At 50.8% G+C, this 14363-nt stretch overlaps 1 protein-coding gene across 2 annotated transcripts in view; it reads right to left on the bottom strand.

Moving 5' to 3' along the window:
- Smco2 (single-pass membrane protein with coiled-coil domains 2) overlaps nt 1–14363 on the bottom strand; it is a 33765-nt gene extending 19402 nt beyond the window's left edge. Inside the window, exons 1-2 of one of the 2 annotated variants that reach the window (XM_040743625.1) lie at nt 14213–14363; nt 192–298 (exon numbers count right to left, since the gene is read on the bottom strand). In XM_040743625.1, coding sequence (XP_040599559.1) covers nt 192–284 — 93 coding nt within the window. In that variant the 5' untranslated portion in view covers nt 285–298; nt 14213–14363. The other variant, XM_040743624.1, reaches the window with a different exon arrangement.

Raw genomic sequence — 14363 nt, 5'->3', positions numbered from 1 at the left:
TCTCTCTCTCTCTCTCTCTCTCTCTCTCTCTCTCTCTCTCTCTCTCTCTCTCCTTTTGCTTTGTTGTCTGCTTGTGTCTGGGGGCCTGTTACACCCAAGGCTGACCTTGAGCTCCTCTGTTCTCCTGTCTTCTCCTCCCACAGCTCAGGCTGGGATTACAGGCACGCACCATCAGGACCAGCCTCGCTTACCCATTCTTCAGAGTGCATCTTGTGAAGGGAATCGGTCTGCAGGTTTTCAGGAAATTCGTCTTTCTCATCTGGTCTGTCCGAGGCATGCTCCATTTTCCACAGTTTCCCTTGGCAAATGCAAACACAGGTTGTTACTGTTACCATAGGAGTTTCAGTCCTCTGTTCTACCAGCTTTTAACGGAGCCCTGGGAGACGCTCCCCAGCCCCGGGGACATCCGCTACCCTCTACTGACTTTTTGTGAAGCAGAGATAGAAGAAATGCATAAATACTCGTTGGCTGAATCCACACATTTCTTAACAATGAGACCCCAAATTGCTGGTATTTGTATTTGCATGCATAAAAGTGTGGGAGTGATAAGCAGTAAATAGCAGAGACTGAACCCTCGAGAACCCAGGTTCTAAGGGTGGTCGGTCAGAGAGGACCGGGTCCGTGGTGGCCTCTGGTGACAGTGTTGTCAACGTGACAGAATCTAAAACCAGAATCTAAACACGGGAGGTGGGGACTCTGGGCATGACTGTGTGGGACCGTCTTAACTGAATCTGTTGGGATGGGAAGGCCCACCCATTGTGGGATTCTGGAATTGTATAAAACAGACAAAAAGGGGCTGAACAGACACGCAGGAGTTCACCACTCTCCTGCGGATGGGTTCGACCGTGCCTTGGATTGTGAGCCAAGATAAAACCCTTTCTGTCAGGGGTTGCTTTTGTTGTTGTTGTTGTTATTTAACTGCGACAAGGGGAAATGAAACTAAGAGCGGGTTGCCTTTCTGAGAGCCGCGGCCAGCTCCTGAGAAGGAACGGTGAGGGCACAGTCGGCCGGCCCGGGTGAAGAAGGTATGGGGGAGGGGAAGCTTGAGGATGCCTGCTCACATCCAGTCAGCGAGCGACCAGGAAGCACAGCTCAGCCAGAGGGAAGAGGACCCAGCTCCTACCTCGAAGGCTCACTTCCCCAGTGGCCCACTTCCTCCAGCTGGGCCTCACGAAGGTTCTGAACCCCCCAAAACAGCACCATCAGCTGGGCTGGGACCCAGTGCTCAGACTCGCAAAGCCACATTTAAACCACGACACGACACTCCTTATGTACTAATATGACTTCAGATTATTACAAAGGAAATTCCACCCACACTGTTCTCTGTCCTTTACTCTTCCACAGAAAGCATGACAAGCATGTGAGCTTCTACAGGCCTGTATAAACATGGGGGCGTTTACATCCTTTAAGTCTGAACTTTGAACGTCCTTTGTAATAATCCGAAGTCATATTAGTACATAAGGACTGCTCCACATACATGACTATGTTGGGGAAGTATAGTAATTTTTATCTGATGTCTGTGTGTGTGTGTATGTGTTCATATTGTTGTGTATGTGTGTGTGCAAAGGCCAGACAGCAACACAGATGTCTTCCTCTATTATCCTTTATTTTTTTTTGAGTCAGGATTTCTCACTGTCCCTGGGGCTTGCTGTTTTGGCCACCCAGGCAGGCTAGGCTAGCTCCTGGGTTCTTCCGGTCCCTGTCTCCCAGCAATGGGGTCAGAAGTAAGTGCGATCACACTCTTCCACGGTGCTCGCGCTTGTGTGACAAGCGCTTTACCAACCATCAGTCCCAGGAGCACCCCAGGGAATCAGTGTCACAAGCAGCGCTGAACGGACGCCTGATGGGAGACGCCATTCTGTAAATCTGTCTCTTATTGGTTGTTGAATGAAGCACTGTTGGCCAATAGGGAAGTGAGATAGGTGGGACTAGGAGTCGAGGAGGATTCTGGGAAAGGGAGGCAGAGTCAGACATCACGTAGACCGCCAGAGTAAGAGGTCCGGACCCTTTTCTCCGGTAAGAGAAATACTTAGATTAGCAATTATGGGTTGAGTATTTAAGTCAGAGATAGCCAGTAAGAAACCAAGCAAATGGCCAACAGCTTCATAATTAATATAGCGTCCTATGTGTTATTTGGAGGTTCAGACAGCGCGGCAGGGCCCAGGAGACTGGCAAGGAAGAGTACATGCTACAGACAGCTTTCTGTCTGCATGTTGTTTGTGTGCTGGCACAGTGAGAGGTAGTTCCCATGTGTGTATGCATGTGTGTGTGTCTGTGTGTGTGTGTGTGTGTGTGTACGTGCCAGCAAAGTGACAGGCAGTCCTCATATCTGTGTGTTCACTGCCCAGTCCTCTTCTCTCCTGTGTAACAAGAGTCCTAGAGCCCTTTGCCCATCTCCTGTTAAACCGTTACTATTTTACTAAGCTGCATGTATGTGACACAAATACACACGTCTTTAGTAGGCAATTCCATGTCTGTGGACCCTGAGCATGGAAGTGGGCTGGGGACACTTCACACCTCGCCTGCTCTGGCGGGTTGGATGAGATGTCCCCACAGTCTCAGACATGTGGCTATGTGTCCCCTAATTGATGGTGCTGTTTGGGAGGTTCGGGAGTGTGGCCTTGTTGGGGGAGTACGAAGCTGGAGCGCCCTTTGGAATTTCCAAACTCCTGCCACTTCCAGCTTGGTCTCTCTGCTTTGTGCTTTTGGTTCAAGACGCGTCGGCCACCGGCTGCCTGAGCTCCACTCACCCTCTGGGGCTGTGAGCCCAGCAAACTCCTCCTCCTACGAACTGTGCTTTGTCACAGGGAGAGAACAGTAACGAATGCCCACACCTAGGAAGGATCCTGTCATGGATACGCTTACGAGAATCATCCTTACTCCCAGGGTTTGGGAGGCAGAGGCAAGTAGACCTCTCTGAACCCAAGGCCAGCCTGGCCTGCTAAGGAGTTCCAGATCAGCCAGGGCTGCCCAGTGAGACACTCACTGTCTTAAATCAACAGCAACAAGAACTGCCCACTTTGAGGACCCAGATCCATCGTCACTGATGCATGATGAAGTAACTACCGTGCTGTGACTCCGCATTCTAAATGGCTGCGCATCTTTAGCAGCTATCGATAAGGGAGCCGTGAAGCAACGAACAGGAAACAACCGATTTCCCAAACGGAAAGCCAAGGTTTGCCCAGTTCTGCCCGGGCGAGGCCTCTCATTCTGACCACAGGCAGCATGAGCGCCCCATAATGCTACTATGGTAGACACTTATGAGCTAAAATTAGAGGACCCTGAACTTGAAACATGTCCTTATCTGCCTCCTGCTGGCCTCAGGCGGCCTCCAGGCAGGCCCCTGGCTTACTCCACACTTTCAGCCTTCATGACCTTTGGAGCAAGCTGTTGTTCTTCCCAATCGCGTGCTCTCCCTTCACAGCCATCCTCATCTGCAGGGACATCATCTCACTACTGAGGGGTGCGGGTGTGACAACCCCAAGGACAGGAAGCTGTCAACAGGATCAACAGTGTCCCCCGCCCCCCACAAGTGGCTAATTCTTCCTCAGAGAATTCGGCCTGTTTCCCACACCGCCAAGCTGGCTGCCCTTTCTGAGGCCCCACAGCAAGCTGTCCAGAGTCTCTGTCCAAGTATACAGAGGAAGGATCTGTGGTGTGACTGTCCCCGAGGTTACATACAGCTCATGTCTAAGTCAGTAAATCACCCTTGAACAGGGACATCACAGGGAAATATGTAACCGCCATTATAGAGGCAGAACTCTATGAGTTATTTCTTTTTGTTTTTTGTGGGGGAGGATTTAGAGACAGGGTTTCTCTGTGGCTTTGGAAGCTGTCCCGGAACTAGCTCTTGTAGACCAGGCTGGTCTCATCTTAAACTCACAGAGATCCATCTGCCTCTGCCTCCCGAGTGCTGGGATTAAAGGCGTGCGCCACCAACACCCGGCTAATTAGTTATTTGTGATTGTATAATATGCACACTGCAAAAACTAGAAAGAAAAGAATATAAAATCACCACTATTTCAGGTCCAAATAACCAGAGACATCCGGATTTAAGCACTTCACCGCTAAGGCGATTTTGGCCGACCACTTTCTGTCTCTCTAGACCTGGCATCTGTTTGGCTGTTTCCCGCTGCTGAATGCTATGTAGTTTCTAACTCCTCGCTAGCACAGTGATGAGCATTCTCGTTAAGCCTGACCACTGCACCCCCCTAGCTACTGCGGCCACTCTCCTAGAACCGGGACTATTAGATCAAAGTTGGTAACATACCAGATTCTTCAGGATTTAGAGAAACGTTCCTAAGTTGAACTTTAAAACAGAAAATGTTTGAACGAAAGGCCGTGAGTGTAAGCGTTTCGTCGGGATGGGTCAGGACAGGATGGAACAGGAGTGGGTCAGGTATTCTGGCACTCGGGAGTCACAGAATACCCAGTGTTACACAGCTCAGGTGGAAAGGTATCCTGGAGCTCGGGAGCCAAGGATACTGAGTGTTACACAGCTCAGGTAGAAAGGTATCCTGGAGCTCGGGAGCCAAGGACCACCACAGGTTGCAGTAAGCTTGGCAGCTTACAGCCTTGCCTCAGAGAAAGGCTTCTCCGGTGTATCAGCTCCGCTCCGGCAGGACAGGGTCTTCCAGCTGGGCATGTTCGCCTAGTGTAGCAGTTTTGCTCCGCAGGAGGTTTCTCGGGCGAAGTTGCTACAGTTCAGCTCTGCTCCTGGAGAGCCGAGCGGAGAGCAGGGAGCCGGGCGGGAGCAGAGTGTAACAACTCCGCTCTGCCAAGGAAGGTTTCCCGGGCAAGTGTTACAGCGCTGCTCGCTCTGCTCTGCTCTGCTCTGCCCAGGGTCGCCTCTGCTCGCTCTGCTCTGCTCTGCCCAGGGTCGCCTTTGCTCTGTCGCAGCCGCAAAAGAAGATCTTCACCCGAAGCTCATCCAAAGGTGTTTATTGGAAGACAGCTGGACCAGCCAAGCTGAACATACACAGGGTTTATATAGGGGTTCCTGGGGTTGGGGAAGTTTTTCCAGGGTAGGGATTGGTCCGATTTCAGTGCTGAGCTCAGATTGGCTAGAGCTCTGCTCCGGGATTGGTTACTTTTTACACAGGATTAGGGTCAGATTTGGCTCTGGTTTCAGGGCCAAAGTGTGTTTCTTTCTCTGGTCCTTTTTAGCCTTTTGGCTCCAATTTTAGGGCCAGGGTACATTTCTTTCACTGACTCTGATTCCAGGGACAAAGTGTGTTCCTTTGGCACTGGTTTTAGGGTCAGGGTACATTTCTTTGGTTCTGGTTGCAGGGCCAAAGTGTGTTTCTTTGGCTCTGCTCAGGGTGTGTTTCTTTGACTGGTCCCTTTTCCCTACATTCCCCCCTTTTTTGTTTAATAAAACTGGGGTTTGGAAAAGGGGCGGTGTTATCATTAGACTACTTCCTGCTGAATGGGGGCGTCGAGGTTCATGGGGCAATCTTCATCTTTGTCCAGATGTGTCCAGGTGTTGTAGCTTTCTGGTTCCTTAGCTAGGGGCTGATAACCCTGTAATAACAACTGGTTGAAAGTTTGGTTAGAAATTTTTTGAACTTGTTGTTGAAGGAATCTAGACAAAAAATTTATAAGACAGGGTGCCACTAGTAGAATTAAGAAAACAGAGAGAAGAGGAGTTAGAAAAGGTAGCATCCAGTTCCATATTGGATTATTAGTGATCCACTGGCCAGAGCTATCAAGTTGTTCTTTATATTTTTGAAGGTCTGTTTGAAGTTGTTGAATTTTATCCTTTACTATTCCTGACTGGTTAACATAAAAGCAACATTCTTCCCCGAGAAAGAGGCAAAGTCCACCTCTTTCTGCTGTTAGTAAATCTAGTCCTCTCCGATTTTGTAGTACTACAGCAGATAGGGAGTCTATCTGACCCTGAAGGGTGAGGATGGTTTGAGCTACCTGTTGGAAATCCTGGATGAATTGTGAGGAAAGCCTATGGTACATCGTTAGGGAAATAGTTAATCCTGCTGTTCCTGTGGCCACACCTGCAGTTATGCCCAGAGCTGCCAGGAGGGGTATGATCTGAATTGCTCGCTTGTCATGTCGTCCTGCTATAAACTTAGTGATGGGAATTGGTAGGGGCTCTTCACCAGGTATCACTCCTAATTTAGGGAAGAGGAACACCAGGGTACATGTCCCAGACCAACTGGCAGGCAGGCAGTGGTATACCTGTGTGCCACAGAGAATCGACGCATTGTGAATATTTGGACATAGGGGCTGTGTGGTAGTATTAAGCGTTATGGTATTGTTGCAGTCTTTAGAATCTAGAATGCCCACAAGGTGTGTTCCTGCTGAGCTAAAGCAGTCTGAGATACCGAAGAGAGAGATGTGGGAGAGATAAGGGGTGGTAGTAATGTTTGGCTCAGAGCAGTTTAGAAGTGGCAAAGTGGGAAAATCTGTTAAGACAATGGGTGAGGCCACAAAGGGTGGTTGTGAGTTTGACCCAGGAGGGACACACAACCAGCATTCTTCAAAGCGGTTAGGCAAGACATTATTTAATAGCTGGTATGTAGAGATTAAGGTTTGAAATAAGAGATGGTATGACAGGTTTAGGAAGGAGCTGCCATCCGTATACCATGTATAGGTGGCTTGGGGTAGAGCTCCCTCATGTATATGTGTAGGATGAGGTAGTAACTCTTCTAGGGTCTCAATGTAAGAGTGAGATGGGGAGTATTTTGAGACTGGTTGGGGGAGAAGATTTGAAATATTAAGAGGTGGGCATGGCTGAAAGGTAAGTGTTGTATCCTCTACTAATGCTACCTGAAGGGAGAGAACTCTGGAGGGGGGTAATGTTTGGAGACCCTTATATGTTAGAAGATGGGACAGGTGGTGAGGAGAGAGGACAGTAGTAGGAGACCCAAAGGTTAACTTCTTTGATTCTCGTATGAGGAGTTCAGCTGCAGCCAGAGCCCGCAGACAAGGTGCCCAACCTTGGATAGTGTGGTCTAATTTTTTTGATAAGTATGCGACTGGTGCAAAGGAAGGTCCCAGTTGGTGACCCAGGACCCCGAGGGCATATCCCTCTTTCTCAGTAACATAGAGAGAGAAGGGACGCGTTAAGTCTGGAAGGTGTAAGGCTGGAGCCTGTAGGAGGGCCTGTTGAAGCTGACGAAATGGCTTGGTAACAGGTGCAAGGAGAGGCTCATGTGATGGGCCAAGGGCTGCCTGATACAGAGGGCGAGCAAGAAGGGAGAAGGAAGGAATCCAAGAACGTAAGAAGCTGGCCATTCCTAGGAAGGATAAGATTTCATCCTTTGTGGTGGGGACTGTAAGTGATTGTATTAGGTTTTTTCTATCTAGGGTAATAGCCTTATGAGTTGGAGTAATAGTTAGTCCTAGGTAAGTTACCTGAGGAATGGACAGCTGGACCTTAGAGGGTGATACCCTATATCCTCGGCTACATAGAAAATTTAACAAAGTAGAGGTGTTGGCCTGGCTTATTTCTAGGGATGGACTACAAAGGAGAAGGTCATCTATGTACTGTATTGACTTGGATTTTGGGAGAGACAAAGAGAATAAGTCAGAGGCTAGAGACTGACCGAATAAATGGGGGCTGTCCCGGAACCCTTGAGGTAGGACTGTCCAAGTAAGTTGTGTAGAAATGTGTGTGTCTGGGTCAGTCCAAGTAAAGGCAAAGATATTTTGTGACTGGGGGTCCAGAGGAATAGAAAAGAAGGCATCCTTGAGATCAAGGACAGAGAAATGAGAAGTTTTTGAAGGGATGGTGGAGAGTAGAGTATAAGGATTGGGAACTATAGGATGAAGGGGCACTACTGCTGAGTTAATAAGTCGGAGATCCTGAACCAGGCGGTAGGTTCCATTAGGTTTTTTGACTGCAAGTATGGGGGTGTTGAAGGGGGAAGAAGTGGGGCGAAGAAGACTTTTTCTCAGGAGGTCAGAGATGAGAGGTTTGAGTCCCCTGAGACTTTGGAGTGAAAGTGGGTATTGAGCCTTAGTTATATATTTGGCAGGGTTTTGTAGTCGGATGATTAGAGGGGTGTGATGTTTGGCTATAGAGGGATTTTGGGTGTCCCATACCTGAGGATCTACCTGAGAGGATGGTAAGGGAAGAAGTGGTCAGACTGTGTGGTTTGTAGGAGGAGGAGAAGGGGAACAGCTGGCAAACCTGAGGCCAAACGGATAGGAGGAGCAAAAGAAATGGAGGCTCCCACTTTGGCTAAAAGGTCCCTTCCCAGCAATGGGATGGGACAGGTTGGTATCACTAGGAAGGAATGAGTAAGGGGGATACCCTTAAAGATACAGTTAAGTGGTGGGGTTTGTTGGGCCTGATAGGGCTGTCCTCCTACTCCGACAATAGAGGAACAAGAAAGAGTGGTTGGTCCCCAAAAATTTGTCAAGACTGAAAAAGTGGCTCCAGTGTCCAGGAGGAAGGAGATAGGCCTCCCTGATACTATGATAACTACCCGAGGCTCCCTGTCGGAGATGGCGGTGGTTAGGCCAAGGGAGCCCGGGCCCCATCGTCAGTCATCAATGGCCAGGCCAAGGAGGTCAGTTGAAGGGCGATCTGGGATTGATGTCCCCATGCTGTCAGGAACATGGGGGCAATCAATGCCCCAGTGTCCCTCTTGATGGCACCTTGGACATGGTCCTGGTGGTTTACGAGGGTTTGGACAGGCCCGGGCCCAGTGGCCTTCCTGACCGCATTTGAAACAAGGACGTAGGAGCCTTTGTCCTTTGGGAGCCTGGGCTTTCGTTTTGGCTGGCCAAGAGCTTTTAGCCATCATCAGGTATTTTTGTTTTTGGGCCTTTTCATCCCTTCCATGGTACACCTTGAATGCCACATTTAGGGCTTCTGACTGTGGAGTTAAGGGGCCCTTTTCTAGACGTCTGAGTTTGGCCCTAATATCAGGGTAACTTTGGGAAAAAAAGTAGGTCATAAGGAGTTGGTTTCCATCTTGAGTCTCAGGATCCACATTGGTGTATTGTAAGAGGGCCTTTGTAAGACGGTCTAGGAATTGGGATGGGTTTTCATCCTTGTCCTGGATGACCCTTTGGATCCTTTCATAATTTACTGCTTTAAGAGCAGCCTTACGGAGACCAGCCAGGAGACAAGTTAAAAACCGCTTCCTAGCTAGGATGCCCCCTGGGGTATTGTAATCCCAGTCAGGCTCCTGGTCAGGAACTGCCATAGATCCAACTGGGTAGGTATCATCAGTTTGATGGATGTCATCTGCATAGATTCTAGCGTGTTCCCAAACTCGCCTGCGTTCCTCAGGGAGGAGATTGTTGGTAAGAATCATATAAACATCATGGAAGGTAAGGTTATAGGACTGGGTAATATACTGGAATTCTTTAATAAAGGTGGAAGGGTTGGCACTATAGGATCCCAACCTTTTGCCTATTTGGGAGGGTTCAGTCAATGAGAAGGGGACATGAACTTTGACTAAGCCATCCACCCCAGCAACCTCTCGCAAGGGGAGAACTGGAGCTGGTTTAGGTTGGGGAGGTAAAGGGGGTGGTCCCTTAGTGGAGTGGGATCGAGTAGTGGGAGGACTAGGGACTGTTGGTGGTGAGCTGAAGGAGGGTGCCAGTGAATGCTGACTAGGGTGACTTGTCACTGAAGAGGGAGGAAGGGAAATCGGAGGGGCCAGCACAAGAGGGGGAGCTGAGGGTTTTGTTTGACGGGGAGAAGGCTCATTGGCTGGATCAAAAGTAGTAGAGGGATCATCTTGTTCAGACTTCCTAGCCAAAAGGAGTTGAGTGGGAGAGCATGAGGCACAGAGAGAAGGCTTGGAGCGTAGCAGAGAGAAAGCCTGGACATAGAAAATCTCCTTCCATTTCTCCAATCGCTCACAGTAGTTGTAAAGGTCCCGAATAATATTGGGATCGAGGGTGCCATTAAGTGGCCATTTGGACTGATTATCTAAATGGTATTTAGGCCAAATTTTATTGCAAAAGCGAATAAGTTTAGAACCCTTTAGTTCAGGTGTCAGGTGTAGAGACTTGAGGTTTTCTAGGAGGCATCCCAAGGGGGAATGGGAGGGTACGGATGACACGGTTCCCATGGATGAGAAGGAAAAGGTCACTGCAGCCTGTAGTCAAGGGCGTCCCCAGGACTCAGGGAGGACCACCGAAAGAGGACCAAGCCGTTCAGAGGGTCGTCACCCAACTCAACGGGGGTCAGGCTTAGCCCGGCTAAGCCAGAAGAGACTCGGCGCCTGGTACCAGGGCTTTTCTAGAGGCCAGAAGGCGTAGACGGAAACCGAGCTCTAAAAGGGTCTCATCCAAAGGAAAGGGTCAGGATTGGAATCGTAGAAGCCGCAAGGGCCTAGAGGAGCTGTGCAACGACAGCCAGCTCCAAGGGAGGAGGTCAGGAAGGGACGCAATGACCCGGTGGGGCCTAAGGAAACTGCAGGATTGCAATTTCAAGGGTGGTAGGCTGGGGTAAGGTGAGGAGGGTCAGCTGTAGCCTTAAGGGCCTTGGCTGGGGTACCTCCGTCTCTACAAGTATCCCTGACTTAGGGAACTGAAGGGGAGACTTACCCAATCGTTGATGGTGGATGTAGTGTCAAGCGATTGGTGAGCTGGAAGGCGAGTCTGCTGCAGGCCAACTGGAGATGAGAGATAGGGTCCCAGTGCGGCTCAGACCACGAAGGGGAGCACAGGCACCAGGAGAGCCTATCCAAGTCACGGGTAGACTGAAGATGAGGGATAGGATCCCAGTGCGGCTCAGACCATGAAAGGGAGCACAGGCACCAGGAGAGCCTATCCCGGGTTTCGGCACCAAATGTAAGCGTTTCGTCGGGATGGGTCAGGACAGGATGGAACAGGAGTGGGTCAGGTATTCTGGCACTCGGGAGTCACAGAATACCCAGTGTTACACAGCTCAGGTGGAAAGGTATCCTGGAGCTCGGGAGCCAAGGATACTGAGTGTTACACAGCTCAGGTAGAAAGGTATCCTGGAGCTCGGGAGCCAAGGACCACCACAGGTTGCAGTAAGCTTGGCAGCTTACAGCCTTGCCTCAGAGAAAGGCTTCTCCGGTGTATCAGCTCCGCTCCGGCAGGACAGGGTCTTCCAGCTGGGCATGTTCGCCTAGTGTAGCAGTTTTGCTCCGCAGGAGGTTTCTCGGGCGAAGTTGCTACAGTTCAGCTCTGCTCCTGGAGAGCCGAGCGGAGAGCAGGGAGCCGGGCGGGAGCAGAGTGTAACAACTCCGCTCTGCCAAGGAAGGTTTCCCGGGCAAGTGTTACAGCGCTGCTCGCTCTGCTCTGCTCTGCTCTGCCCAGGGTCGCCTCTGCTCGCTCTGCTCTGCTCTGCCCAGGGTCGCCTTTGCTCTGTCGCAGCCGCAAAAGAAGATCTTCACCCCGAAGCTCATCCAAAGGTGTTTATTGGAAGACAGCTGGACCAGCCAAGCTGAACATACACAGGGTTTATATAGGGGTTCCTGGGGTTGGGGAAGTTTTTCCAGGGTAGGGATTGGTCCGATTTCAGTGCTGAGCTCAGATTGGCTAGAGCTCTGCTCCGGGATTGGTTACTTTTTACACAGGATTAGGGTCAGATTTGGCTCTGGTTTCAGGGCCAAAGTGTGTTTCTTTCTCTGGTCCTTTTTAGCCTTTTGGCTCCAATTTTAGGGCCAGGGTACATTTCTTTCACTGACTCTGATTCCAGGGACAAAGTGTGTTCCTTTGGCACTGGTTTTAGGGTCAGGGTACATTTCTTTGGTTCTGGTTGCAGGGCCAAAGTGTGTTTCTTTGGCTCTGCTCAGGGTGTGTTTCTTTGACTGGTCCCTTTTCCCTACAGTGAGCAGAACCGGCACACTTCACAAGAGCAGCAAAGGCTAACAGCTCAACCATTTCTCTCGTCCGGTTAAGAGCACTGGCTGCTCTTCCAGAGGTGCTGAGTTCAATTCCCAGCAACCACATGGTGGCTCACAACCATCTGTAATGAGATCTGGTGCCCCCTTCTGGCCTGCAGGGGTACATGCAGGCAGACTGGACTTGTAAAGGCTCAACCAACACACATCACTGGCAGCTGTGTGTGAGCCTCGCCCGTCACTCCAGCCAGGTGAGCTCACTGGAGAGCAGAGAGTCACGGAAGGGGGAGGGTTCGAGTCCTTTAGCAGTGAGGATAACAAAGGGGAAAAGAAACGCAAAGAAGGTACAGGCAGTTTGTAGCTAGAGTCCCGGCACTTGGGAGGCTGTGGCAGGGGGACTACCATCAGCTTGAGGCCTGCTCAGGCTGCGCAGTGAGTTCCAGGCCAGCTGGGGCTACAGCGTGAGACCCTGTCTCAAAACAAACAGCCAGTGGTCCACAAGACAAACAGGCAGAGGAGGGTGAGACGGGAAATCGCGTGAGGAGCCGGAAATGGTGACGTGGAGACGGCTCTGTTGGCACAGAGACAGGCAGATGATCTCCGGGTTCTTGCCCGTCAGCCAGCCCCGCCTACTGAATCCAGAGCTCCAGGTCAGTGAGAAACTCAGTCTCAAAAGGATAAGGTGGGGCCGGGCGTTGGTGGTGCACACCTTTAATCCCAGCACTCAGGAGGCAGAGGCAGGCGGATCTCTGTGAGTTCGACACCAGCCTGGACTACCAAGCGAGTTCCAGGACAGCCTCCAAAGCCACAGAGAAACCCTGTCTCGAAAAACCAAAAAAAAGATAAGGTGGGAGCCACTGTCCTAGTTAGGGTCCCAATCGCTGTGAAGAGACACCATGACCACGGCTACTCTTACAAAGGAAAGCATTTCACTGGCGTGGCTTACAGTTCAGAGGTTCAGTCCGTTACTGTCATGGTGCAACACGGGGGGCCCTGCAGGCAGACACGGTGCTGGCGAAGGAGCCCAGCGTCCAAAATTCTCAGCTCCCAGGCAGCAGGAAGTGGTCTGTCACACTGGGCGTGGCTTGAGCACATAGGAGACCTCAAATCCCTCCTCCACAGGGACACACTTCCTTCACCAAAGCCACACCCACTCCAACAGGGCCACACCTCCTAGGAGTGCCACTCCCTTTGTGGGCCATTTTCTTTCAAGGGGACTCGGCAGGTGAAGGCACCTGCTGCCCAGCCTGATGACCTGAGTTCATCCCCAGAACCCCCGTGGCTGAAGGAGAGAACTGATTCCCCACTCGTCCTTTGACCTCTGCATGTAAACCAGAGAAAATGGGTGCATTCATAAATACTGATTGATTTAAAAAAAAAAACTAAAAACAGAGTGGGTGGCAAACAAAACACACACACCTGCACGCCCACGTGTGTGCACACGGAGAAAGGGAGGTTCCTTCAACTTCGCATAGCACGGGTAGTGATAATAGGATTGATTACACACTGGAAGCGTTTTGGTTAGTACAGCACATTTGTTACATTATTTCATTCGAGCCTTACAGCCACCCTGTGGGCAGTAAACCAGGCAGCTCCTGACTGTTTCTCCTTCTCAAATCAGGAAACTGGGAGTCAGCAATGGCCCATGAGTTGCCCAAAGTTTCACTGCTAAGGTATGATAGAATCGAGACTTAAAACTTTCAGTTTCGCTGCTCCACAAATACCTCTCTGGACATAAACCTGGTGCCCACTCTGCTGTCCTAGGTTTGCCAACGGCCAGCTGACCTCCCAGGCAGCCCCACCTTCTGAAGCTAAGGTCTAAGTCTCCATCCAGCGGGAAAAGGGGCGCCGCTCTAAGCACCGTCTGTGGCAGCAGCGGCTCACGAGTCCCCCTGTGCTTGCTGAACTCACAGAACCTCTGCCCTCCCCAGCCCCACCGGGTCAGCGTCCACATGTCAACAAGACCCAGAGGGGGGTTCCTGTACACAGGAAAGTCCTCACTGAAGGTGCCCCCTCTCTCCCCTGCACCCCATTCCTCCTTTTTACCGTTGACCTCCACGGCTGCTTGGAGTCAACCGGTGGGAGTGAACCCTTCTTCCTTTCTCCGCCTCCCAGGGAAAATTTAGGATTATCACTTTTGGAAAAATAAAGTGTGTTTCGGTCAGAGGAACTGATCGACAGCATTAGAAGACAGTTGGCTCATGAGGGATTGATTCAACAGCACCTGCCCCCCCCCAAAACACACACACGCACACCCTAATTACCCTCCTCGGAGCCCGCTCGATGGATAGGGACCTCAGAAATTCGCCAAGCACGACTCAAATAATCAGGGATTTGATGAGACAGCCCAGCTATGACAGTGCACGGAGCAGCCCACGTTCCTGTCTCCCCCAACCTTGCCGTCATATCTGTACCTCAGAGTCCCGGGAGGCAGCGCTTGTTCCCCTGGGCTGTTCGGTAGAGTCTGTGTCCTCCCCCCAGCACCTGAGGCACAGAGGCCTTGCAGTGTGGTCCAAGGCAGGCAGGAAGGCTTGCAGTTGGTCCTGTCCCCTCTGACATTCTACT

The sequence above is a fragment of the Mesocricetus auratus genome, unplaced genomic scaffold (assembly GCF_017639785.1).
Source record: "Mesocricetus auratus isolate SY011 unplaced genomic scaffold, BCM_Maur_2.0 Super-Scaffold_100001, whole genome shotgun sequence".
Taxonomy (NCBI): domain Eukaryota; kingdom Metazoa; phylum Chordata; class Mammalia; order Rodentia; family Cricetidae; genus Mesocricetus; species Mesocricetus auratus.
Note: the sequence above shows the minus strand (reverse complement) of the source record. Positions and strands in the feature narration are given on the sequence as shown.